The sequence below is a fragment of the Rhodamnia argentea genome, chromosome 6, assembly GCF_020921035.1.
Source record: "Rhodamnia argentea isolate NSW1041297 chromosome 6, ASM2092103v1, whole genome shotgun sequence".
In the NCBI taxonomy this organism is placed as follows: domain Eukaryota; kingdom Viridiplantae; phylum Streptophyta; class Magnoliopsida; order Myrtales; family Myrtaceae; genus Rhodamnia; species Rhodamnia argentea.
The window spans coordinates 18225178-18252225 of NC_063155.1; the positions used below are offsets into that span (position 1 = coordinate 18225178).

General features: G+C 40.1%; 4 protein-coding genes, 1 long non-coding RNA gene and 1 pseudogene across 10 annotated transcripts; 1 reads left to right on the forward strand and 5 right to left on the reverse strand.

The window, feature by feature from the left end:
- The window catches only part of LOC115751691, a 30632-nt pseudogene that overhangs the window by 869 nt on the left and 2715 nt on the right, over positions 1-27048 (reverse strand).
- LOC125315604 lies at positions 43-26317 on the forward strand. The gene is made up of 5 exons (XR_007198812.1): positions 43-92; positions 6590-6592; positions 16802-16810; positions 24854-24858; positions 26246-26317. It is a non-coding gene; the product is annotated as an uncharacterized LOC125315604 (long non-coding RNA).
- Positions 4961-10083, reverse strand: LOC115751690 (sugar transporter ERD6-like 5). 3 transcript variants are annotated; one of them, XM_030689653.2, is made up of 18 exons: positions 9756-10083; positions 8699-8761; positions 7929-8018; positions 7649-7708; positions 7414-7479; positions 7245-7310; positions 7096-7171; positions 6953-7017; positions 6655-6747; positions 6490-6570; positions 6323-6407; positions 6199-6242; positions 6054-6116; positions 5907-5966; positions 5761-5814; positions 5600-5659; positions 5397-5511; positions 4961-5313 (listed from the first exon to the last, which is right to left on the reverse strand). In XM_030689653.2, exons 2-18 carry the CDS (start codon positions 8726-8728, stop codon positions 5189-5191), a joined length of 1233 nt encoding a protein of 410 aa, XP_030545513.1. In that variant the 5' UTR covers positions 8729-8761; positions 9756-10083; the 3' UTR covers positions 4961-5188. The 3 variants fall into 3 exon arrangements, with proteins under 3 accessions (XP_030545513.1, XP_030545510.1, XP_048136937.1); XM_030689650.2 differs by lacking the exon at positions 9756-10083 and adding an exon at positions 9493-9749; XM_048280980.1 differs by lacking the exon at positions 9756-10083 and adding an exon at positions 9281-9460.
- LOC115751689 (sugar transporter ERD6-like 5) lies at positions 11953-16798 on the reverse strand. Of its 2 annotated transcripts, XM_030689649.2 has the most exons (18): positions 16540-16797; positions 15583-15645; positions 15313-15402; positions 15151-15210; positions 14691-14756; positions 14544-14609; positions 14375-14450; positions 14235-14299; positions 13985-14077; positions 13802-13882; positions 13607-13691; positions 13468-13511; positions 13305-13367; positions 13166-13225; positions 13027-13080; positions 12810-12869; positions 12589-12703; positions 11953-12104 (listed from the first exon to the last, which is right to left on the reverse strand). In XM_030689649.2, exons 1-18 carry the CDS (start codon positions 16720-16722, stop codon positions 11986-11988), a joined length of 1443 nt encoding a protein of 480 aa, XP_030545509.1. In that variant the 5' UTR covers positions 16723-16797; the 3' UTR covers positions 11953-11985. The 2 variants fall into 2 exon arrangements, with proteins under 2 accessions (XP_030545509.1, XP_048136935.1); XM_048280978.1 differs by lacking the exons at positions 13468-13511; positions 13607-13691 and having other exon boundaries at positions 13305-13393; positions 13798-13882; positions 16540-16798.
- LOC115751683 (sugar transporter ERD6-like 10) lies at positions 19370-24572 on the reverse strand. Of its 3 annotated transcripts, none has more exons than XM_048280975.1 (18): positions 24316-24572; positions 23727-23789; positions 23333-23422; positions 23083-23250; positions 21759-21824; positions 21620-21685; positions 21462-21537; positions 21304-21368; positions 21085-21177; positions 20897-20977; positions 20714-20798; positions 20597-20640; positions 20445-20507; positions 20300-20359; positions 20146-20199; positions 19995-20054; positions 19792-19906; positions 19370-19652 (listed from the first exon to the last, which is right to left on the reverse strand). In XM_048280975.1, exons 1-18 carry the CDS (start codon positions 24559-24561, stop codon positions 19522-19524), a joined length of 1626 nt encoding a protein of 541 aa, XP_048136932.1. In that variant the 5' UTR covers positions 24562-24572; the 3' UTR covers positions 19370-19521. The 3 variants fall into 3 exon arrangements, with proteins under 3 accessions (XP_048136932.1, XP_048136933.1, XP_030545496.2); XM_048280976.1 differs by lacking the exon at positions 24316-24572 and adding an exon at positions 23966-24156; XM_030689636.2 differs by lacking the exon at positions 19370-19652 and having other exon boundaries at positions 19751-19906; positions 23191-23250; positions 24316-24570.
- On the reverse strand, positions 25414-25881 carry LOC125315603 (sugar transporter ESL1-like). Its single transcript, XM_048280981.1, has 3 exons — positions 25813-25881; positions 25622-25736; positions 25414-25543 (listed from the first exon to the last, which is right to left on the reverse strand). Exons 1-3 carry the CDS (start codon positions 25843-25845, stop codon positions 25422-25424), a joined length of 270 nt encoding a protein of 89 aa, XP_048136938.1. The 5' UTR covers positions 25846-25881; the 3' UTR covers positions 25414-25421.

Below are 27048 nucleotides of genomic sequence, written 5' to 3' on the forward strand. Positions count from 1 at the left end.
CTGCATGAAGAATGACAATCCTAAAAGAATGCAACTTAAGGACATTCCAGCTGAAGAAATCTGCAAATAAAAGTTGGATTCGGGCTCAGTATGTCAAAAATCAGTCTCTTTAAGCACATTATAGCAATTTCATCATTTTCCCAACCATCAGAAGTGGTTGTCTTCCGGCTTTATCGGTCTACACTAAGAGCACTCACTGGGATCAGCGAAACATGTGTAGAATCTTTAGAAAATGTGATGAAACTACCGAATTCGTCTTTCACTGCAATTGTAGAAAGTCTAGTACCTGGACAATAGCCATGCTTCTCGTACCAAAGCTACTTGAGAAGCCTGCCAAGAAAAGAGATTATGATGACCAAGCCTTCATTATTAATAAATTACTTCTGTATTCATGGTTTGATGTCTACCAGCTGATTCAAAAATGGAGCTTGCATAGTAGGCAACTGCACCAGCCCCACCAAATTGTTGAAGCATCTTCAGCCCAACTGCTGTCTAACACTTTGACAAGATTAGGACGATACAAGAAGGGCACGAAATTGCAAGCAGTTTGAATACTTTTGGAGGGAATTCTTACTATAAGTGTATGAGCATATTGTCTTTGGAACAGATTGAGTATTCTAGACTGAGACTGCCGTTCGAAGGTCTCTGTGTAGTCCTACAAGACAAAGTGAAATGAGAGCACATCATTAGGAAAATATCAGATGCTTCAGAATCATCCTAAAGACATGCGATATTGAGATGTTAGTCTGATATCGGCTGCTTCCTGAGCAATGTCAACTCCTTTGCCTCTGAGTCTCTGTAATGTGACTTCAAACTCCTCTCGGTGGATTACCTGTAAATGACTATCCGCTAGTGATCTTTCTTACAGCGAAAAGTGCATGATCTTGGCTTCGTCATCCAGTTCTATGATTTTACTCAACTAGCAAATCCTTACGACGGTGATCTACACCAATTGAATTGTGCGTAAGAGTGTGATTGCCATTGAAATGTTAAAACCTAGGCCTCACCTCCACTAACAACTTACCAGCCATCTAGGAGACTCTGGAACAAAGAACAAACCCACAATTTGTATGACACAGGGAATTCCACCTGAAGATGAAATCACCAAGAATGACCTTTTGATGTTTTCCGCTACTTATTCACCACATGTATAAAGGAAAGGGATTTAAGACACTACTGATCAGAGCCAAGATGCGCCAGGAGACAACGGTCCCAAGAAAGTAAATCAACGAAAAGCCACAGCATATCATGAACTGCACAGAAGCCAACTGTGTTGGTGAGCAAATTAGTTGTCTCCACTCAATTTCAAATTCTATGTTGTCCAAACTTTTTGACCTGATTGTATGCTGTGAATGCACTCCGGACACTCCTTGGTGTTATCTCTGCAATGTACACAGGTACCTGTTTGGAAACAAAGATAAGGTTCAACAGCACATTGGCAGCGTATACTTCTGGAAATCTATTAGGCCAGTAAGTCCGAATCTTCCTTCACATACCAGGTAACATATAATCCCAATGCCAAGCCCGTTTAACAGTCTTCCAATATCCAGCCACCAAGCATTCTGCAGATTAATGGAGTATGCCATAAGTCTTATGCTCTGTCTCGCAGCTTAAATATGCATTGATGATTCCCAGAAATAGGATGTCGTAAACATTTTCCTTGCATCTTAGTTGGAAGAAAATCAATTGAATACCCTTCCATTTACAAGAGCTGCTATCAGGCCTCCAATTGTCACTATTGAACCAAATAGCGAATACTGTAACCCAAAAAAATGGGGGAGAATCTCAATATGAGTTGTGATCAACTTTCCTTTTTTTCTGTTTGGCATCACTGATAAGTCTCGTCCGTTTTATTTCTGTCCAACAAATCTTATTTTACAATATATTGCTGGAACACGATTAGTATGGGGGCTCATAGATGAATATTTCTAGAAATATAGCATGCATGCTCGATAGGACTTGCTGCTGCTGTGGAGAGGCCCAAATCCTCCATTATGCCTGACTCAGCTGGTGAAGAATAACCGGTCTGCATTGTAAAAACATGCCACCAGTTAATGGTTTTTTCTACTTGACAGGCTACTAATCTTTTCAGGTAATGCAGCGAGCAGCACAATCGCAGAGAAAATCCCGCAATGGATGCAAAATAAAGGGGCAGGCCAAAAATCAGTTTTCGAATGGCATCTTTCTCGTAAATGTGGATGAAGTAATTACGGAAGATCATTTGACAACTTTTTTGCATGCTTGAGTTTCAGGCCCTGCGCTTGAGTGATCTGGAATCAGCTGCTTGCTTTATCATGGTACGAGTTGAAATCATTATGGTAACAAGCAGCAGACTGTTCGACACATCCTCTCCTCTGTACCAGGTTGTGAGTAGAACATTTGACAAAAGTAGTTGTCCAAACAAGTTATTACATTCTTAAATGATCCAGCTCAACCTTATGTCCATGTGGCCAAGAACATGGCATACCGTGCTTCTGGAAATAAAAAACTAAATTTTAGGCTCCAAAAACCGAAGTAGACACACATTCAGCCAGAGTTGCAGAGACAGATCTTTTCTTGAAAACACAATGCTGACCAATCATAAAAGAAAACAGAGAAACTTTGTCCAAGGAAACAACAAGAAGAATGATACAGTACTCACAGCACACCCAAGAACGAAAGAACCGCTGCCAGCGACGAGAGTGCTAAACACGAGAAGTGGCGTGACTGCAGGATTGCTTGGAGACATGATGGAGCCGCCATGACTGCCATTGGCAGAGACTTCCTTGAGAAGCAGAGCTCTTGCTGGCAATCCATCTTCTCCGAAGGTCTCTCTCGCCATGTCGTCTGTTCAAAGCTCTTCGTGGCGAGTTTTCAAGAAACGTAAATTGGCAAGAATGGGTGGAGAGTGAGCGTGAGAAGTGAGTGAGATGGTGTGGTGAGTTAAAGAGGCAGATAAAGAGAGCTCAAAGTAAATGGACTAGTCTGTTGCATGAGAAGGTATCTTTGCTTGAAGCCTCGTCATTATTTTATCTTCTTCCAAGTTTTTTTGTTCTTTGATTGATCATGTGAATAGTGGGTACAGGGAATATTTCTATACTTCCCTTCACGTGCAAACTAGACTGATAGCATGTGGAAGGCAAATAGAAAACCTTACGTTTGCGAAACTTCAACCTCGTATGTTGAATTTGGTGATATGGAAGATCAGTTCGAGGAATCACATTCATGAAATTGTAACAGCCATCATCTGTCTTTGTTTCTTCAGGAACGACTCGGTGCCCAGCACGGGCAAAGAAGAAGCTAAGTGTTGTGAGTCTTATCAATGACTGCTGGGTGCAAGTCATGCTAATCACCAATTATAGATAAAGATGAGAGTTGGATTGTTTAAGGGTTACAAGGGAGAGGGTTGCTCGGAAGTTGCTGGCCTCATGCGGACGTGATGCGTGGTCACACGAGGTCAGGGACCTTCTTACGAGCAAATCGCCGGAGGTCTTGAACTCCATGGCTGCTCAATATTGAGTTTCAGAAAGAGGGAGAGAGAGAGAGTACTCCATGGCCGCTTGAATTCAAGTTTGAGAGAGAGAGAGAGAGAGAGAGAGAGAGAGAGAGAGAGAGGAGCAACTATGGCTAGAAGGGGGTGGGGCTTGGCTATGTGTGCAGCCGGTCGTGAGGGGTGGTCCTTGCAGATGCTAGTGACGACTTCGGCTTAAGTACACCCCAAGTGCCATAAGTTGTGTACGGCGCTCACTTTAGTGCCAAAACTTTCAAATCGATCACTTTAGTGCTAAATTTTTGTAACTTCGATCACTTCGGTGCCAAAACTTTCAAAACGACCACTTTAGTGCTAAGTTTTTGTAACTTCGATCACTTAAGTGCCAACTTCTTTTAAAAACGATCACTTTAGTGTCAAATTCATCGAGCCACGTCATCTCAAATATTAATAAAAAATAACACGTGTCGAATTTTCGACAAGCCACGTCGACTTTGGCACTAAAGTGATCATTTTTAAAAGAAGTTGGCACTGAAGTGATCGAAGTTACAAAAACTTAGCACTAAAGTGATCGATTTGAAAGTTTTGGCACTAAAGTGAGCGCCGTACACAACTTATGGCACTTGTGGTGTACTTAAGCCCGACGACTTCAAAGGGCGCAACTGCAGCAAGCAACTGCGGCGGGGGCAAAGATCTGGGCTGGCGAGGCCGACCTCGCCAACTGTCCCTCCGGCTGGTCTCCGAGGTTCAGCAACCGACTAGAAGAAGAAGAGGGAAGGGGAAGAAAAAACCGAAGGAAAAAAAAGAAGAAAAAATTCAATAAAAAATCTTAAAATATTACGTTGCCAGCCGGGTAGCATCCACGTCAATGCCGGCCAGTCAAAATTCACCGGATGGATTGAATTGGTACAATTGCAAAAAGGTTTAAGACTGAATCGGTAAAAAATAAAATAAAAAATTAAGACTGAATTAACATAATTGCAGTAGGTTTAGGACTTTTTTAGGTAATTTTCCTGCTAACTTAGCCTAATAGAACGGTAAAAGTAAAGCATCATGATTGACAATGTATCCATAACTGAAACTATGAAATACACATGCAATATCATTTTCATCTGTACTCTTGTAAGTAAGATTCAATCCTATACCATTTGGATTTTTTTTTCCCTTTTGTGGCTGCTGTATGTATTCCTTCTCCTATATCACGTTATATCAGAGCATCCCAAAGGCAATCGTCGGAAAGTAAAGCTTCAAAGCTTCTTTCCTTTTCCTTTCTTCTCTTACGGGAGACATCTCTTCTTAATTTGTCACATTAATCGATTATTTTCTTTATTTGTTTCCGTTTTGATTTGCGAAAGAGAGCCTGAAAGCCCTCGCCTCATGACCGTGCTCCACGTGGCACCTTGTTGGAGCTCGGTCGGGCTCTCTCTCTCTCTCAACCGTATTAGGACCCAAATGCCTATCAACATGACAAGTCTGCATTTGATGGAGTATGTAGAATCCAATGAATAATATGATTAGACCATGAAGAGAGACATGAAGCAACAAAAATATCTCTCATGTACATTGATCTCTATTTCGTGACACCGGGCTTACCCAAGAGGAACCAATCATGAAACTCAAACGCATTACATGCTTTCAGACATGCTCTGCATGTGACAAAACAAGAAATGAGAGAGCAACTGGAGACTCTCAAAGTCATCACTGGCACGAGAGTCGTCTTCATGCGGTGAGCGGGTTCATGGCTGCCTGTATTTCTTCCAACGTTCGACCTTTGGTTTCGGGCACCAGCTTTGCCACAAACAGTATAGTCAAGCCGGCTATGGCTGAAAATATGAAAAATGTTCCTGGAAGAGGAGAGTATAAGAGTCCACAAAGTTGGCTCTAACTTTTCCGCATATAGAGAGGGAAATTGAGCAAGTGAGCAAACCTGCTGTGCTGAGTTCCATCAAGAAATTAAAGATGTATGTAACGATCCAGGAAACAAACCAGTTAACCAAAGACACTAAGCTTCCAGCTGAACCCTTCATATTTATGGGAAATATCTGGAGCAACAGACACCAATCAAAATGAGCCTCATCAGAATTCACTAGATTCTGTAATTAAAACTGACACTTGCTGAGATTTACTCACCTCGGACATTATGAGCCACGGTATTCCGGCAAGGCCCAGTCCAAATGACGCATTATACACCTGATTGTTAAATTGAAGACATCAGCGCATAACTTAATTGATTGAACAAGTACAGATGTGTATGAGGAAGTCGAAAAGTATCTTTGGATGCTCGTCATTACCAGTATGCCCACAAAAACCAAAGTGGGAGCAACTTGTGTCCACCGGTGAAAATCCTGTCAGATGGCAATGCTTGAGCAAGTCTGAGTAAATTCGATGGGCAACTCTTACAGAGGTTTTTTCTGGGTCACTTGATTACAGATTGTACCTCTAACAGAAACGACAGTCCGGCAAGAAAGCTACCTAAGCATGTTCCACTTGCAGAAATCTGTCAAAAATCACTTGACCTCAAGTCATTACTTTCACTTCTATCATATATAGCAAGCTTAAGATCAGATTCTTCGGATCACTATACCAGAAGCAATGGCCGCCTCCCTGACTTATCCATCAAGAGCACACCAACAATTGTCATAGGAACCTGCAGTCAATACGAGAGTAAAAAAATAATGACCTCTTTTCCAGCCAAGTAATTCTATTTCATTTTTGAACGAGCCAAAGACCTGAACGACAGCCATCGTTACAGTTCCTATATTGGCAGGAAAACCTACAATAATAAGAAGATTTTGTAAGTCGTCGGCTGTAGTATCTTGCCAACAGATGATCCTTTAAAAAGTAATCATTTACCTGCAGATTCAAATATAGAGCTCGCATAAAAGGCGATGGCATTAGAACCGCCAAATTGTTGCAGAGCCATCAGACCAACTCCAACCTGCAGTGTCTCAGTTAGGCTGAAACAAAAGTTAATTGACAGGTGAGAAATAACACCAATAGGAGATGCATTGACGACTCACAAGGAGAGAGCGAGCATATATCTTCTGAAATAAGTCCAAAATTCTACCCTCGGAGATTTGTTGAAGAGTCAGTGTGTATTCCTGCAGACCAGATAGTTAGCTTGTTTTGCTTATGACGTAAATTTATCAGATTATTTTGCAATAAGAATGATTAAGCAAACATACTTTGATCTCAGTTGCTTCCTCTGAAATATCTGATTTTTTCCCTCTCAGATATCGAAGAGCTGCTTCATACTCTCTCTCCCTACCAACTTTTTCCTGCATTTAGGTCACTAAACTGAAAAAGATTTTCCGTAGGACATCACAATCTTTTCAGCAAACTCTGCACACATTTCATAGTTGTTCCACTTCTTTCCGTTTCCAAAGTTCAAGAATACTAAAAAAAGCAACCAAACTATGCTTAGGTCAATTGTTCAGTACTTATATATGCTCCACCAATGGGGCGTGTGAACTTTTGACTCACCAGCCATCTTGGTGACTCTGGGATGAAAAATAAACCTAAAAGTTGAAGCACGCAGGGAACAGCACCTACAGATGACATTACAAGAAAAACGCTTTGTTGTTGGAATTACTATCATATTGGAAATGAAACCATAATAAAATTACCTATTAGAGCTAAAATACGCCAGTTGACGACAGTTCCGATGAAGTATATAAGCGCTGAGCCAAAAGAGAGCATGAACTGTCGAATGGAATCAATCACACATCAAGTATCGTAAAGATAGCCAAACACATATTCAAGCTATCACAGTTACCTGATGAGCTGTTCCGAAACCCCCGCGGAGATTTTTAGGCATTATTTCTGAGATATACACCGGAACCTATTTCATGATAAAAAGTACTAGAATATAACTAAACTGAATCAGCACCAGCAAGCAAGTCCCAAGTTCACATTTCAAGTTCACATTGAAATGGCACATTTACCACATAGGAAATAAGCCCAACTCCACATCCTACCAACAGCCTTCCAATGTCGAGCGCCCAAGCACCCTACTAGCATCAATTGACAAATTAGTTATCTGACATTAACACCAAGAAAAAGTATACCATGTCCCTCACTAGTAATTCCTTATTGATTCCTTTTCTCCATTATACATCTAGTAATTCCTCTCAATTAATACGCATGCAATCAAAGGAAAAAATGCGAATATGCAGATACCTCTGAGAATGTTATTGCGATCCATCCGGAGAGACAGAGTATGTCAGAAATCCCCATTGTCTGTCAATATTTGCAAATTACACGCACACGGTAACAATCAATTGTTTCGCCTCTTTCAGCCCCTTACATAGCAATGCTCGGGACACAAGTTGAACTTAAAGAATAATGAGAACCAACAATGAGCCCACGACCCTGGCTGAGACCATGTGTGAATAACTAAATAAACAGGAGTTCATTAATTATCTAGGCTCAAGGATGCGTGACAAAAAGAAAGACTTACACCTCTGCGACCCACTAGATCTGCCATCTTCCCGCTCATTATGGCACCTAATATTGCTCCAATCGTCATAATTGAGCCAAAAACAGAGTACTGCATGTACAAAAAGGCTCTATACATAAGCATGAGGTTAAGTCAACAACAAGAAAATAGAAATGCCCAAGAAATCTAGACTTAAACTAATTGAAGCAACAAAAAATGAACAGCTGCTTTACTGAGACAGGGCCACAGAATTACATGTTCAAAAGGCCACACAGCAATTTTAAGAATTATGAAAACACTTATTTCTGAACAATATGCTCCAAATTAAAGAGCCAATAAGATGCGCTAGGAAATGTCACTCAAGAGTTGTAAACCTCGGTCTCTGTATCAATTGGTTACAAGTGTTTTCAAACCACCCTTTGAAATGATAACCATGTGCTTATATCACGTGGTCCAACAGACAAAAGGAGTTGCTCTTCCTTCAACCAAGAAAACACCAAGTAGCACAGACTCACTGAGTCAGTGTAAATAGGAGCATTTCACCAGATGGATTTACCGATATTAAGTCTATAAGATGGTCTATTAAAAGAGAAATAAACCTCTTACTAACTGGGGTTCTGACCCATACAAAATGTCATGGAGCTGCAAAATTCAGCAAAGAGATAAAAAATCATATAGATAATAAACGCACGTGTCTACCCTGCAAATCCCTTCCCAATGGTGTCCACAATTACATTTCCCATTGATTGGAGACTCAACATATCCCAATAATATCCACCATGTTTGCATACCTCAGCCAGAGAGAGACCCAAGTCATCCATGATACCAGATTCAGCAGGTGATGAATATCCTATCTGCAATTATGACAAAGCAGAAACTACTGTCATTCAACTGACTTAAACACATATACAAACATCTGGCCGTGCAACAAGAATGGGTCAGACCTGGCCAATTGACATGTGAACATGGCCATTACATATGACTTCATTATACGTAAAGCAATCAAACACACACCCTTAGGCTACATTTGGTAATCAGGATAGAATTCAGGATAGGATAAAAGCATTCAAAGCAACGTCTATACAACTCCTTATTCATTTCTGAAATAATAGTGAAAGCTTTTTCAGAATTGGGCATGAGAAGGATCGATTATCCCCCCAAATCATAAACTCATAGGTGCTCCAAACATTTTATCGAAATGTCTGTCTTGCATTCTACTAACAGGGATAAACCAACAAATGACATGCAATCTCTTGAAAGGCATCCCATAACAACAGAATTCTCCTCATGGCCAGGGTCAATTCGCATGGCAAAATACTTTCTGAGGCACTGGAAATGAGTGAGACCGAATTTTTTCCACATATCATCATTACCCTGATTATTTCCTATGAGTCGCGTACACAATATAGATTTGCCTTCCAACGATGTGCACACTATGTAAAGCTCCATCCCCACACGAGGGCTCACACTTTCAAATATCAGTGCATTCGGGAAACTCAGTTGATCCATACACAAACCACCCCAGCACAGTGAAGCAATAATATCATTTTTAGATTGGTCTCTAAGTGTGAAGAGCGTCACTCACTGCTATCCCAAACTGCAAGGAACCGCACACGGCTGCCAGAGTGCTAAACAGCAACACCCAAGTGGCGGAGCCGCCGCGGCGACCCGGCGAAGTCGCCGTCAAGAGCCCTTGTTCTGCACCTTCTTGTCCGTCCATGTTTTCGTTTTCCAAAAAGTTGACAACCCCTGAGGACTACTTAGTTCTGTCAGTGAACAAGTCTAGTTACCCACAAGTGCAACTGCTAGTCAACGCGTTCTTTAACCGACAGTACTCTTCGGAATTGCGTCGCAACTCCCATCTTCGTGGCGGCAGGACTGAAGAGTCGATGAACTCGTCGGTTACAGACCCAACGAGTCGCCTTTGAACAGTGCTTACGCTTGTGGATCATGGGTTTGGCTGCGATGTCCTCTGTTCTTCGTTCAGTGATGCTAATGGAATTTATTAGAGTTGGTGTTGCAAAAAAAAAAGGAAAACAAAAAGGATGAACTTGAGTTGCGACGCCATGAAAGATCGATCTTTTGACGGACCGATGTCATGGCCATGGACGAGAGACAGATATGGAGGAATGGCGATGCAACAGCAGAGGGGGCAAATCGAGCCCACAAATGGCCGTGCCGGTCTCTCCGTTGCTTGGAGAATGACGATGATGAACATTTTAACACCATTTTTCTTTTGGAGTAATATCATCAAAAATTCTAAATGAGTATATTTATAATAAATTTATCTCAAATTATTTTTTTGTCACAAAAAATTTCAAGCATATTTATCTATAATAAATTTACCCCAACCTATTTTTTGACCACCAACAATCCCAAGTTGTAACACCTGTCACAAATTTACCCCGAATTAATTTTTTGATCTCCAAAAATCCCAAATCGGTGCACTTGTGATAAATTTTGCTCTCCGTTAGTTTTCATTAAATTTTACAATCAAGTTGCTGAGTCATGTAATTTAGGATTTTTACTCTGTGTGTGTCACATATATATTAGTTCGGGTTTTTCGTTCTATTAACCTAATTTAACGGATGATAAATTTGTCATATGTGTACTTTGGGTATGAGATAAATTTGTCGGGTATGTTAGGTTTGAATTTTTTATGGTCAAAAAAGTAATTTTGAATAAATTTGTCACAGGTTTACCAATTTAGGCTTATTGTGGTAAAAAAAATAATTTGAAGTAAATTTGTCACATATATACTAGTTTGGAGCTCTCTGTGATACAAAAATAATAATTTAAGATGAGTTTATCATTATATACTAATTTAAAATTTTATGTGATATTAATCTTATTATTTTTTTAAAGATAAAATTTACGTGATATTAATCTTTTATTTTTTTTTAAGGATAAAATGTCAAGTGATAGTAACTCTTTTTTTTTTTTTTTTTTTAAGGATGTCGAGCATTATTATTCAATAAATTAAGTAAGCATTTATAAAGAAAGTGACACTGCAGAACAGCTCCCACTCACCCAACTTTCCTCTCTCCGGTTTCATCACTAAGGCCGCCGCCAGAGCTACATCCCCATCTCTCTAGCTCTCTCTCTCTCTCTCTATATTGTCTTGTTGCCCCCCTGGCAAAGGATGTTGGACAGTATATAGTCTATTACAAAATTGGTTAGGCTAATCTTGATTTTTATGAACTTAGACTATAGAGAACTTTTAGGGAAATATATTGCGACTCTATAGAAGAAATTATTCACCGATAAGTCACATATAAATATTTATTATTCGAATCGCCACGCCAACTCAATTTATCGCTTACCCAACCACTTGTTGTAGTCGAATCAACAATTGAGAAAAGCTCAAAAGAAATAAACTCAAGGTTCGACATGTTACATTTATAATAAAGTGCAGCTTTTCCTCTATTTAAAGCAACAAAATACATTTTCTGACCAAAGTGAGAGAGAAGAAAACCAAAACGTTTTGCTTGTAGCGACAGAATTCAAGACAAGAACAGCAGACATTCTCTGCAAATTCTAAACTGTCATTTGCCATCTATGCCATCAACAAAATTCCCAGGACCACGTCCACATGCATGACTGAGTACCATGGGACAGCTTCATTGTTGTAGAGACACGTTCACGTTCAAAGCACAGTGGCATTATTCCAAACCAATATCGAGTTTATGCGGATGCTTAGTGATTGAGGTTACACTAGCAAGGCACAAGATCGGGCTAGGCAATATGAGCATCGACCCGAGGGGAGCAAAAATATTGCAGTACAAGTAGGTTGTTCACGTCCTCTGAAATCCAGGCGAAAACGAAAGCAAAAAGCGGTTAATGTAGGCCAAAGAGCCATTCTGGAATGTACTCCAGCAAAATGGACTCTGATTATTTAGATCTCGAGACCAAATGACAGTTCCATCGTCGCATCCTCTCATCAACCTCCTTTACGATAACCATGGGACAAGATGGTGCTGAATGTACTTTCTCCTCTTGGCCAAGCCATGTCGAAAAAACTGGTTACTGTGAAATTGGTGATGCATCTGCTGCAGAAATTCCGGCGTTTCTTTCCAACTTAAAATGGATTCATGGTGGCCTGTATTTCTTCCAATGTACGCCCTTTAGTTTCCGGCACCAACTTTGCTACGAATAGGACAGTGAATCCGCATATGCTCGAAAATATGAAGAATGTTCCTGAAAATATAAGTGGACATGTCACTGAACAATTTTTGTGGATATGATGTGCGCAAGCATGAGAGACCAAGCATCGAAAACTGTTAGTCGCAAGTGTCGTGAACGTGAATCTTGTCCGTGCGTGTACAGTATGCATAAAAGAAGTTGTTTTGTACAACAGAGTTGCAGACTGACTCATTTTCTTAGTTACTTCTTTTCTTGAGAGACAAGTACTTTACACTACAAGGGATGTGACGTCTTTCAATTGGCAAATGGTGCGAGGTGTTGAACGTTTTGATGCAGCACATCATTCTACGACATGATGAAGAGGTGAAGGCAAGATTATGCTTCATGAGCTAGAAATTAAGGAAATCCTAACACCATGGAAAATCTGAACTGAGATCATTGGACAAGGCAGTGTCTCTCCATGAATTAAGCATAGAGTATCTATTTCCAAAAAGTAAGCAATGTCAGAGAGGGAGGGAGAGAGAGGGGAAAAGTTTACCTGCTGAACTCCAATCCATCATGAAGTTGAAGGCGTATGAGATAATCCAAGAACCTAACCAACTCACCACCGTCACGAGGCTTCCGGCCAAACCTTTCATGTTTATAGGAAATATCTAACAGCAAAAGAAATTTCTCAGTCAAGATGTAATGACTTGCCGCTGTTCTTGTTCATTTTCCTGGTAGTAATAACTTGATGCAGAAGTTAGGAAACGAAGCTACCTCCGACATTATAACCCACGGAATTCCTCCCATGCCTAGAGAGAATGATCCTGTATAAACCTGTAGGGAAGTTGAAGCTGTGCTTACTCTGTTGTTTCACAACCAAAATTTGTGCTGGATTAACTTAAAACATACAATTTGCGACAACATTCGGGTAAATCTAAAGCATCCTGTTAGCAAAGGGTGATAAATATCAAGCATAGTTAATCTGCAGTACCAGCACACCGACAAGAGCCAGGATTGGAGTGAAAACCGTCCACATTTGAAGGTCCTAACAAAAAGAGATTAAAATTCATGAGCCAAAATGCACATGGACTGATAAAAAGCCATATGATGCTCATCACTGAAAAGAATACCTGGAAGAAGAATGAGAATCCTGTCATCAAGCAACCGAGGCATGTTCCTGCTGCAGAAACCTGTCAAAGTTGGTCAACCTCAGCGTCAACACTTCGACTTGACGAAATGGTAGAGAGTAAAAGGTGCTTCAGTGCTTACCAACAAAAGTGGCCTTCGTCCAGATTTATCCATCAAGAGCACACCCAATGCCGTCATTGGAATCTGCACACATGAAATTAATCCCCACCCTCCAAGAGGAAAAGAAATTACAAATGCCGAGTCAACGGCCAAAACAGGACTAAGAGAAGCAAGAGAGAGGAACCTGAACAATAACCATCGCTATCGTCCCGACACTACCAGAGAAGCCTACCAAAAGTAAAAAATCAGAGAATAAACAAATCCATTTCTTGCTTGTTGCATTCCAAATCAAACATAGCTTTACAAAACAAATCCAGATGTACCAGCTGATGTGAATATAAAACTAGCATAAAAGGCAATTCCATTCACCCCTCCAAATTGCTGCAGTACCATCAACCCAACCCCAACCTACACATCAAAGTGATCAATTTTCGCACTCGTCCCTCTAATCAATTTTCGCTCTCGTCCCTCTAAAATAAAATCAAGTTGCAAGACTTAAACTAATGTAGAATACCGACAATAAGTGAGTAGGCATATTTCCTCTGAAACAAGTCTGATATCCTGGCTTCTGAAAGCCGTCGAAGGGTTTGTGTGTATTCCTGTAAAATATTTCAACCCACATCAGGATCTATTACCTGCAAGACAAAATGTATAATGATTCCATCCCAGAGAGCTGTTTTAGAAGAAGTTAAATGAGCTACCCAAATCTCAGCTGCTTCCTGAGAGATATCGGTATTCTTCCCTCTCAAGCGAAGTAAGGCGGCTTCACATTCTTTACTCCGGCCTGTCTTTGCCTGAAAGACATCATCGTATTGTCAAATATAATTTTTTGGGACACTGCAAATGTGGTTGTTAAATTCTTCTCCTTAATTGTAGAAAAATGTGAAAAAAACAAAAGTTGTGGGTCATCTAGAAGGAAGGTCATCGAAGAAAAGAACTTTCACAACTCACCAGCCATCGAGGAGATTCCGGAACGAAAGCCAAACCGATGACCTGTACAAGACATGGAATAATACCTGAAATGAAATACATAGAAAATTGTAACACTGTTCCGATGAGATTAATAGAGCATCACTGGGTAACAAACTCACCTATGAGAGCCAATGCTCGCCAAGCAACGAATGCACCGATAAGGTAAGTCATTGACACACCACAACAGATCATTAACTGTGGAAAATGTAAATGTTCATGGTTGAGTTAGGTGCAGGAGCAACAAGAGTTCAAAGGTATAGCTAGAATCTATAAGTGATTTTGCATTACCTGATGTACTGTTGTAAATCCTCCACGTAGGTCTTTTGGGGTAATTTCTGCTATATATATGGGGACCTGTTTCATCAAGTGAAAGAGATTGACTATTACAGTAAGAGAAGAAGTTATACTGAATTCCAAATTTTCAACAATCATTACCACGTATGAGAGGAGCCCCATTCCACATCCAACAAGCCACCTCCCAATATCAAGCCACAAAGAAATCTTCCAAGAATAATCGAGCAAATTAGTGTTAAATATTAAGAAAAACAAAATGTAGTGGCTCTTTGAAGATGAGTCATGGTATGGAATATGCATCCGATACTTGGTTATTGGCGTCGAAACATAAGTCCAGTAAATAGGTTCCCCAATTATGACAAAGAAAAATCAAATATGAGGCTCACTCACAAACTTCATTTTCTTTGTGCAAGGCATTTGAAAATATGACGAGCAAAGCTCGTCCACAAAATTTCAACAACATTAAAATGGTTCAGATGTGCAACATGCAGAGTTCGGACACAAACTGATGTGCCTTTGGCATAAAAGCTTATTAGAAGAGGTAAATCTCAAAGAGTTGGAGAATCTGAGTATACTTGAGACAAGAACAAGATGAACGCACCTTTGATAATGCTATAGCGGTCCAACCTGTTATGCATAATACCGCTGAAAGTCCCATTGTCTGCTTCACCAAAATTAAATAAGTTCAGGAAACTAATCTTCTGTTGAACATTTTGAAGACAATGTCATACAACAAGACCTTACAGGAAGGGGAGCTACTTACCCCTCTTCGACCTATGTAATCTGCGATTCTCCCGCTGATTGCTGCTCCTATCATAGCTCCAATTGTCAATATTGAGCCAAAAACTGAGTACTGCAGGGTGATTGCCAAGCCGTAAATGTAGGGCATGAACATTAACATTATGCAAGGAAGTACATTAAACTCTTAAATTTGCATCTTTTTGCACATTCAGATGATAAAGTAGTAAAATGAATGGCAGTCACTGTTATTGGAAGAAGAACAAAGACAAGTGATGAACAACATTCCTACTACCTGTGCAGAAGTGAGGCCCAAATCATCCATGATTCCAGTCTGAGCAGGAGACGAGTATCCCACCTTCAATCAGAATCAAAAGTGTCAATTCTTGAAGAAGTGATCTAATTGCGAATCATACTGAAAACTGTCACCAAAGTCTCCCAAATCCTAGTGAATAGAAATTTATGTAAGAGTAATTCAAATTGTCAAATCTGAGTCTTCCTTCCTTCGAGACAAGAACATCACAAGCACCATAACTTTCATACGACGCTCATCTGAGTGCTATAGCTTTTTATTCGATCACTTAAATGGCATAACTTATGCAGTGCGCTTACTTAAGTGCCATAATTTTTTTTTGTCACTCGAGTGCCATATAACTTTTCAGTCGATCACTTGAGTGCCATAACTTTTTAAAAACATTCATCACAAATGTTATGTCATGTGGGATTTACGGCACTTGAGTGAACGTTTCAAAACACTAATTTGCACTTAAGTAATCTATTGAAAGTTATGACACTTAAAAGAACGATTTTTTTTTGAAGTTATGACACTTAAATGGTTGAAAAAAAAATTATGACATTCAAGCGAGCGCTATACGCAAGTTATAGCATTTGTACTGTACTTATCCCTCCTTTCCTGTATTAATTTGCCAACATAGATAGATCGCCTTCAAACACTGTACAAGACTTAACTTTTCCTCCCCTGAACCAACATTTAAAGCATAAGCACATTGAAATTTAAACCCGACTTGACTTACGTCACAAAAGTTATCCGATAAAGCTATGTCAATCATCAGCAGGAAAAAACTTTTCTGATAATAAACCGCCAAAACAAATACTTGAAATACACATGGTACGACCAAATCTGAAGGAAGAGATTGCAACGATAGACCCAAGAAGACAGCCATATGATCAAGAACTCAAATCAAACAAGCTAGACCCAAGTAATAGAAAGATTGTTTTTGCAGATACTCACGGCAGAACCAAACACATATGAACCGGAGACCGCCACCAAAGTGGTGAGAACAAGAACAGGCGTGGCCGAAGAAGATGATGAAGAAGATCCACCGCCCCCTTCATCTGGACCGGTGGTTCTCTTCTCAAGCAGAGGAGTTCTTGCCGGCTTTGCTGCTTCTGAATCTGAACTCTCCCTGTTCATTCTGTTCTTCTTTCTTGAAAGACCAAGAACTGGAGTGATGAGACAGGAGGTGAATGCCCACTAAAATCTCCCGGATAAGAGAGAGTGTGTGAAGCGGAATGATGAAGGCACGGACAAAAGAGCGAGGTGCGAAGCTTGTCGTTAATGCAGTTCGTCGTTTTCTCTTGTCTGTTCTGACGTCACCGCCGACAAGTTCTTTCATAGGACTTCGTCCATCTCGACCACATGATCATCAACATACTAATCGTGTGACACTGTGAGTCCCACTATTACCAGGTTCAACCCAGGTAGTGACATTAACTATTTTAAGTAATTTCTACTAGTGATGGTATTAAATACGAGTACCGTCAAATAAAAGAAAATATAACTTTTTCCATAATTTCTTGAAATTTGAGTAATTGTACCTCCATTTATAGATTTTGGAAGGAAAATTTAAAAGCATAAGTCAAAAGTAGAAGTAGTTCTCCAAACAGACTTCGATTTGGTATGGATTCCTATTTTTTGACAAAATTATGTGAAAGATAAGGATATTGTTGCCTCTATTCAATTTAGGGAAAATTTTATATAAGGATCTAAAGTGTCCTAATTTGCTTAAATAAAGACTCAAAGTGAACATTATTTTATATAAGGGCTTGAAGTACCCTCATTGTTTCAAGGGACAAGTGCATTGACGGTCCTAAAACTTATTGCGAAAGTGCGATTGAGTCTTAAAACTTACAAAAAGTGTAATCAAATCTTAAAACTTGTTATATTAGAACAATAACGTCATTTCGTTAACTCCATTCAATTTGACTGACGAAAGATGTCGGCATGGCATTTTTTGTATTTTTTACAACACATTTTGATGAGATGGTGCTACATCAGAAAAAATTGTTAATTATAAGGGAAAAAAATTAGAAAAACAACCGATGAGTATTTCGCCTTTTCTTTAACTGTTCATCATCTTCCTTCTTCTTCCGTGCATCCTTTTCATCTCCTTCTTTCTCTATTTAGAGCGGCACGGTGGAGCTTGCCCACCGTGAGTGTCACGGCCACCATGGCCAGATCTGGCTTCAAAGCTCGCGACCCTGGCTGTTTGACCTCGAAGCTAGGTCTGGGGGCCCAAAGGCCATGGCGGACACTGATTGAGTGCAACATCTTGTGACCAAAAACTAATTTCACAGAAACACAATCATCATTAATTTGATGTCAATTGAAATACTTTGTTAGAATCTAAAGAAGGGCTGCATTCTTTTGAGGATTTGCTTCAGTGGCAGCGGCAGAATAATTGAGAACTACCTCCCACTCTTGTCCAATTACAATCTAAACAAAGGCTGCATTCTTTGATTTTGTTGGGGTCGTGTGGTGGTGGGGTTGGGGTGAAGGCATGCAAGGGAAAAAGCAGGCAGAGAGCTGGCTGAAAATGCCGACTGAGCATCGCAATATTTGTGATTCTCCAGTATTTATAATGACTAGAATTTTGCAACGAGATTTAAATCACACGTCAAAATTGATTCGTACTACCGTCATCGTCAGAATGGAGATAGAAAATGCCGACTAAGCGTCGCAATGTCTGTGATACGCCGGCATTCAAAGTGACTAAAATTTCGCAACAAGATCTATATTTAATAATCATTTTCATACAATTAAAGTTGAACTTTTTATTGCTTCCTCGTTCATTTAATATTTTTTCTCTGCTAAGTGGTGATGACGTGGCTAAAATACGAACGCCATTTTGGTCCAAATATGACTTAACATACCATTTTTACTGAAATTAAATTCAAGAATATGCTAAAATTTAAACTAAAAAAAAAAAGCTAGAACCAAGCGGCAAGGGGCCGGTAATGATGGGGAAATGGTTGACGGGCCCGGTTAGACGTGGCCGGTTCCGGTTCCGGGTTTGGAAACGCCGGTTCCGGTTCGGAATCCCTTGTTCCTAGGCCCAACGGTTCTTTTTGAGCGGGCCTCCTCCCTTGTTTTTTTTTTTTTTAAATCGGGTTGGAACCGTGGGCCCGGAACAATGGGCCGGTTTCAGGCCCACGGTTCATTTTGGCCATGTCTAGGCCCGGTGACTCTTGCTGGAGGCTGAACCCCGCCTCTGGCGGCCCTCGGCCAGGATTAGGCAAGCGCCGACAATCCTCGCCTGATTTGGGGAAGGGCCGCTATCCTCTCCCAGATCTTGTCAAGGTTCGGCCGGCAAGCCCTCGCTTGCGGTTGGCGAGGGTCTCCGAGCCCTAGCCGAGCCTTGATGACCCCCACCCACCATTCCCCCACCATGGCCGGGCTTCTCGATGACAGGGGGCGACGAGAGCTGGTTCTAACCTTTTTTCTTTCTTCTTTTTTATAAATGATTTTAGCTTATTTTTAATATAATTTAAGTAATAGTTATAGTAAAAATCATATTTGGACCAAAATGATGTCGTTTTCGTCATGTTATAGCTACATAGGAGAGAGAAAATATAAAAAAAAAGTCACATCAGCATTTTCCACTAGCCAAATTGGATGGAGTTAACAAATGACTTGATTGTACCAATTTGACAAGTTTTATGATTTAATTGTATTTTTTTGTAAGTTTTCTGATTTAATTAAACTTTTCTAATAAGTTTTAGGATTCCAATAAACATATCCCACAAATAAAAGTAAAAACTTGACTAGTACTCCGTAAAATGACAAGGAATTTACAACGCTTTTGCTCTTCCATTTCACGTTGCAGTTCATTCTTTGCAACAATCAGGAATAAAATGTTGATCCCACAAAGGTCTTTTGACATCCCAATAGGCGTAGTTGCAATGTCGTTTGACTAATAGAAGATTCATTAATTTAACTCACTGCTGAAAAATGAGCAAGTGATGCTTGCAGTTCTTCCAGGGCGCGCCCTTTGGTCTCTGGCACTAACTTCACAGTAAACAGGATCGCTAAGCCACAAACGCCCGCGAATATGAAAAATGTCCCTGGAAAAAGCAGGGTCAAGATGCAAAATGACCATCGGATAATGCTCCAAATATATGCCAGCGCACAGTCACATGCGCTTAAGCTCCAAATACTGAGATCATACTACATAAACAAAGTCGATGGACACGGAAAGCATACCGGGTGCGCTCCATTCGAACATGAAGTTGAAAGTGTAGCTCACAATCCAGGAACAGGACCAGTGGGTGAAGGTCACCAGGCTTCCTGCTCTCCCTCTTACATTTACTGGGAATATCTACAGTGTGGAATCAAAGCAATCACTAGTCTATTGCTTTTAGTATTAGTTTATCATAAAATTCAATGAAAACATTATCAATTCGCACCTCGGACATTAGAATCCATGGCAGTCCTTGCATGCCGACCGACGCAAATACAAAATATGCCTGATTGCATTACCAGTCTATCAGCAACTTCAGCAACACTCACCACACAATTATAGACTAGGATTCACTAAGCTCTGGTGTAATGATTTACCAATATAGCTAGGAAAACCAAAATCGGAGTGACATCCTTCCAATTGTGCAGATCCTGTAGACAAGGGTTGAGGACATGAAGGAACGAAAAGCGGGTCAAATTCTTAAAGGACCCCAAGCGTACTTGTTGTTGATTTAGTGATAGTAGAGCTAACCTGCATGTAAAATAACAATCCTAGGATTAAACAGCTTAAGCACACTCCAGCAGAAGAAACCTGCAAATCGAGATTAAGCTCAATCTCAACTTTCTGTTGATTGATTCCTTTTGGAACCAAAAGAGCATGAGTTTCTTTTCCTAACCATCAAAAGCGGTTGGCGTCCAGCTCTATCAGTCAAGATTACGGTAATTGCGAGTGCTGGCATCTACAAAACATGTCAAACTATTTGTAAAGGCAACATGTGGAAGTCAAATTTCACGACGATATTCCATAATTGACAGAAAAACGGCTTACTGTAACAATAGCCACGCTCCTGGTGCCAATGCTAGTTGAAAAATCTGTCATGGAAAAACATTTGTTGTGATTATTTCTTCATGCTTCCTGAAGCAGTAGTGAAGCCTTCAATTTTACCGGCTGATTCAAAAATGGTGCTTGCATAGTATGAGAAAGCGCTAACTCCGCCAAACTGCTGAAGCAGCATCAGTCCAAGTCCTACCTAAGCTTTGAAATGATTGAAAAATGTAAGTCCTCACTAGACAGTATGGCATATAGATGTGCGTACAAATGTTCGCATGTAGTTGAACGAAAGCTCACTGTGAGTGAATGAGCATATCTTTGTTGAAACACATCTGAAAATCTGGACCAAGATTGCCTTTCAAAGGTTTCTGTGTAGATCTGTGAGATTCACAGAAGTTGAGAATGTGAAGTTCTAGAATTAATCAGTCCTTGGTGGGAAAAAATCAGCTTTTCCCTAGAGAATTGGGAAGGGAATGAGAATTTACTGTGATGTCGGTCGCTTCCTGGGAAATATCGGCACTTTTGCCTCTGAGTCTCTGTAGGGCAGCTTCAAACTCCTGTTTTTGACCCACTTTTACCTGTAAAATCTTTCGCGTAAAATTGCATAGTTTTTGGAAGCTTAGTAGTACGACTTTAGATTTAATTTTCTCACATATCAGATTGTCACTTGTACCCAACTACTGGAAAATCCTGAAGGAACTTACCAACCATCTAGGTGACTCTGGTATGAAGTATAAACTGAAAATTTGTATTACACCAGGAATTCCACCTGAAAAATAAAATGCAAGAGGTGGCTTTTCTTTTATTTTCTGAACTTTTTTTTAATCAGGAATAACTGTAAATAGAGAATCCCAGACACTACCGATCAAAGCCAATGCGCGCCAGGAAACAATAGTCCCAATAAAGTATGCCAATGAAAAGCCACAGGCAAGCATGAACTGCAACCCAAGAAAAGTAGACCAAAAGGCGATGGATTGGCAACATAAAGCAAGCTCATAATGTTGCAATTTTTATTCTTACCGAATTGAATGAAGCAAATGCTCCCCGGACATTTTTAGGTGTTATTTCTGCGATGTATACGTGTACCTGATGGGAAAAAGAGAGGTGATGATCATCGCAATTCACATAAGTGTACCGGGAAGTCCAAAGTGCGTATTACCACATAGCCTGTGAGCCCGACGCCAAATCCTATTAATGCTCTTCCAGCATCGAGCCACCAAGCATTCTGCTAGGTGACATGTAGAGTGCAGTTAAGTGATAATGAAAAACATTGCACCCGGTCAAATTCTGATGGAACTTCTCCGACATTAACAAGTAGTGTAAGCTGCGATCTGCCTGCGTTCTGCCTATAAATTGCGATGGATTTGGACCCAAGAGATGGTAAAGGGGAGAACTGGAATTGGGTGTGGAAATGTGATGTGGCCCCTAGAATCAAAATTTTCATTTGGTTGGTTCCTCAAAACAATATTGCCACAAGGCATCTGCTTGCTCACTGAGGCATGAATGTGCAAGATGTGTCCCATATGTGATACTCAAGGTGAGACTATAGTTCATTTGTTAGGAGATTGTCCCTTTACTCAGAAACTTTGGGATGACATTGCAAAATCTCTTTCTACGGTTGGGAGCTACAGAAATCCTCAAGAGAGTGGATTAGGGATGTCACAACTAAAACTTGGTACAATAAGCATAGGATCTGTTGTAGTACTTCTTTTTCTTTAGATGAGCAGGGAACGTCTGCAGCATTTTCAGAGATTAAGCAATGCTGAAAGAAGTCCAGATCAGGATCAAATTGGGAAATTCCACAAGCAGGCTGCTGCAAATTGAATTTTGATGGAGTGGTGGTGGAGAGTACAGGAGTTGTTGGAATTGGTGGCATAATAAGTGATGATCAAGGGGAATTGGTGAAGGGTTATACCCTTCATTTGGGAAAGACTTTGGTTATCAAGGGGGCACTAACTATTGCCTAGAGTTAAATGTAACATGTTTAGAGATCGAATCTGATGCCAGTACTGTGATATATGCTTTGCTGAATACTAGTGTTGACATCCCTAACTTGAACTCAATTTGGAATGAATGCAGGGATGTATTAGCTGAATTGCAGCAGATGAGGATTAAGCATGTGTTATGGTTATCAAATCAGTATGCAGACAAGCTAGCATTGACGGCAATTTACAATATATGTACTTTCAATTGAATTTGTCATAAATTAGAAACTTTGGTTGTATTGGATAAGCAAAGAGCAATATCCTCGGAGATTCAGACTAGGACTTGGCCTTGGTTAGTGCTTTCTTATTTGGAGTATCTGTAAAAGCATGTTTCTACTAAAAAAAAAAAAATTGCACCCTTTGAAAGGGATGTCAAGAAACTTTAATTTATCCTATGGCTAGCCAACTTAAACATACTTCTATAGTAACACGATCATGTAATCGAACAACAGAAATGGAAATCATTATCTTCCCCAACCACACCGAACTGGAAGTTACCAGTAAATTCTCTTTAGAGCATTTCCTATTCCATTTGCTAAGTTCAAATAGCACACATGTTGGCAACCTCTGAGGAGAATTTGGAGAGTCAAGAGGAAGGGAAGGAACCTTGGTAAGTGCTATAGAAAGCCATCCAGCGGTGGAAAGTATTTGAGAAAGCCACATTGTCTGCATCACAAGACACAATAAGAGCATTTGGTTCAATGCAATTGTGAAATTTTCGAAAGTCTATTGCTCATGAAATACTCACACGCTTTCGACCGATCATATCTGTTATAGTTCCATTTACTAAAGCTGCTGTTAGTCCTCCAATTGTCAGCATCGAGCCAAAAAGTGAATACTGCAGCATAAGAAAGATAGGGGAAAGATTAGTACAGAGAACCTGAACCGCAACCGACTGCACTTATCCCTCAGGAGTCCTTAACACAAGATATGCTTTTAGCACTTATCGATTAAGATACACGGTTAATTTTATATCGTATGTTTAGGGACTAAGTACGAAGAAAATTAGGTTATAATAGATGAGAGTTAATCATCTAAAACTTTGCAGCAATCATGTCATCCTGATCCTATTTCAGCAATAAGCTGCATACATCCAACCCATTCGACAGATTCTTCATCTGTGAGGAGGAAAGTAGACTAACCGCCGCTACAGAAAGTCCCAGATCTTCCATTATGCCAGACTTAACTGGCGACGAATAACCCACCTGCACAGTAAATTGCTCGCCATTGTCAAGGTTGCCTTTGTAACTGCGAGTAACCTTGTGAGTAAATTCAGCCTTAACTGAGGCAGCACAATATGGTCAGAAAGCTAGATTGTGGAGTCAACTTTAAAGGCAGCCAAAACACTGCTCCAAATTTCATGCTTTGTTTTTCCTTTTCCCCTTTTCTCCTGATATTGTGACGGAGCTCGGACACTTGATTACTTTCCTAGGGGTTGTAACAGTCCCAATCCCATGTAAACGGGTTCTTACAAAAGCACAAAATTCCAATTAATATTCCTGTGGATGTTATTTTTTCAGGGACAGGCCACATGATGCAGGACCTGCTAACCAAGTTATTTGCATCTTCCTAAGAGTATGACCTGTCCTATATTGTAGTCCAACAGAAAGCATCTTGGTGATGATGAACAGAAGAAACATTACACAGAAAACAGAGACTTCATAAAGACAAGTGATGGCTAATCAATTGCTTTCGAACACATTGCGTGGTTGGTGCAGCACCGATACTCACAGCGCAGCCAGTTGCAATAGACCCGCAAACAGCGACCAGTGTGCTAAATACAAGAAGAGCTGTGACAGAAGAATCACTGGAAGATGTAGAGTTGCAGTGATTGCCACAATTTGAGACTTCTTTGAGAAGCAGAGAGCTGGTTGAGAGGCCATCTTCTTCTAGACTATCTCTCTCCATGTCTCTTTGTTTCTGATGAGTAAGAATTGCAAGAAATGGAGGTGACAAGATTGAATCTTCAGTGAACATAAAGGAATCGAAGAAATGGACTTTTGGGTCTGTGAAAGTAGAAGACTTTACATCAGAAAGTTTCTGGTTCAAGGCCACATGATTACTGCATGTTCCATTTTTTTATTCTGTTGTTTGCTGTATCACGTGAATGATTGCTTTTAATAATTCCAAAATCTTTGGTAGTGGTAGCCGCACTGTGTTTATGGATTTGTTTCATCAAACCTGCTAGCCATCTGGTAGATATTGGAAAAAAATAGAAGATTGATTGTTACTTATATCCTAATGTGTATAAATATTCATAAACAAATAGGGCAAGTTCAAGGATTTAGTTGAAATCATCAGTTAAAACGATCTCTTCATATGGGTGGTAGTAATTTAACACTACTTTTGAACCACTATGCCTTCGTTTCAGTGGCCACTGAGCATCTCTCTTGATGTGTGAGAGCCAGATCTAAGGTTCGATTTAAATCTCAGAAATCAAGAAAAGAGGAGGAGAAAAAAACCAAGAAGAAAACAACTGTTGGGATCGATTTTGAAAACCTAATGGCGTGTAAAAGCAACATGACATGTTAGGGCTGATTCCATAGCGCAATTTTGATGATCCGTACAAGAAATTACAGACTGATTGTCCGTGGTCAGTACCAAACAACGACTTTAGTGTAATTCATAACAGCATCAGAAAATATGAGGTGACTGGTAACCTGTTTATCCAGTAATATATAAGGAAGAAACCGATAAAATTGAATTTACTAATATCTAGTTGATCCAAGAATTGCCAAATACTTTGCGACAGAAATCCTCCTGTCAACCTTCCTTTCAGTGCTGCTTGTGTATGACTCGTACCAATTCAAATTCCAACAATCTGCTGCTCATAATCATTAAAGAAAATGGGCAAGTGATGCCTGCAGCTCTTCCAATGCTCGACCCTTGGTCTCGGGCACTACCTTCATGGTGAACAAGACTGCGAAACCGCATATGCACGCGTATATGAAAAATGTCCCTGAAAGTAGCAGAATCCAGATTAAGCATACATACTGTATATATCAGAGAGAGAGAGAGAGAGAGAGAGAGTGAGCACCTGGTGCACTCCATTCGAACATGAAGTTGAAAGTATAAGTCACAATCCAGGAACAGGACCAATTGGCGAATGTCACCAGGCTCCCGGCTGACCCTTTAACGTTCACAGGGAATATCTATGGAGGACATATTCATTTAGAGTGGTCTAAAGATAGAGATTGCCAAGTGCAAATTTAGATGTAAGCCATGTACCTCAGACATGATAACCCATGGTAATCCCGCCATGCCAAGTGAGTAAGCTATGCAATACACCTAAATGAAATAGTCATCTGTCAGCAAACTTCATCAGAATGAGTCATTGGGCGTTCAAGATAAAAAGATACAAGGCAAAAAGGCACTCTTATAGAGACATATAATTAGTGCCACATACGCCAAAATTGGGGTCACTGCCTTCCAATGATTAAGGCCCTGGTTCAGCTACAGAAAAAATAGCAGGAAAAAATAATGTCACTTGAAAACATCGAGAACCCCAAGTAGGAATAGTTATTGTTTGTGAAACCTGAATGAAAAGTGACAATCCTTGAAGAATGCAAGCCAAGGACGCTCCAGCTGAAGAAATCTGCAAATAAAAGTCGGGTTCGGATCAGTATCACGAAAAGTCGTCTCCTTAGGGTGATTATAAAAGATTTATAATTTTCCTAACCATCAGAAGTGGTCGTCTTCCAGCTTTATCAGTCAAGATTACACTAAGAGCAGTTGCTGGGATCTGTGAAAGAAGTGTAGAATCTTTGGAAAATACAATGACATAACAAAATTCGTCTTTCACGATCACCGTAATTCTAGATGTCTAGTACCTGCATAATAGCTATGCTTCTGGTAACAAAGCTACTTGACAAGCCTGCCAAGATATAACAATAACATGACCAAGCCTTCGTCAATCATTAATTTACTTATGTATTTAGCATTTGATTTTTACCAGCTGATTCAAATATGGAGCCTCCATAGAAGGCAAGTGCATTTACCCCACTTAATTGTTGAAGCATCATCAGCCCAACCGCTATCTAACACTTTTGACAATGTCAGGAAAAGAATCGCAAGCAACTTCAATTATTTGGAGGGCATTCTCACCATAAGTGGATGAGAATATCGTCTTTGGAACAGATCCAGAATTCTAGACTGTGACTGCCCTTCAAAGGTCTTCGTGTAATCCTATAAGAAAAAGTGAAGAGTGCACATCATTGCCAAAATATCAGATGCTTCCAAATTAAAAGAAAGACATGCGAGGTTCAGATATTACTCTGATATCGGCTGCTTCCTGAGTAATATTGACACCTTTGCCTCTGAGTCTCTGTAATGTGACTTCAAACTCCTCCTCTTGGTGGACTACTACCTGCAAGTTACCATCTGCTAGTTATCCTTCTTACAACAAAAATTTCATGGACTTGGCTTCGTCATCCGGTTCTATGATTCTACCCAATTAGAAAATTC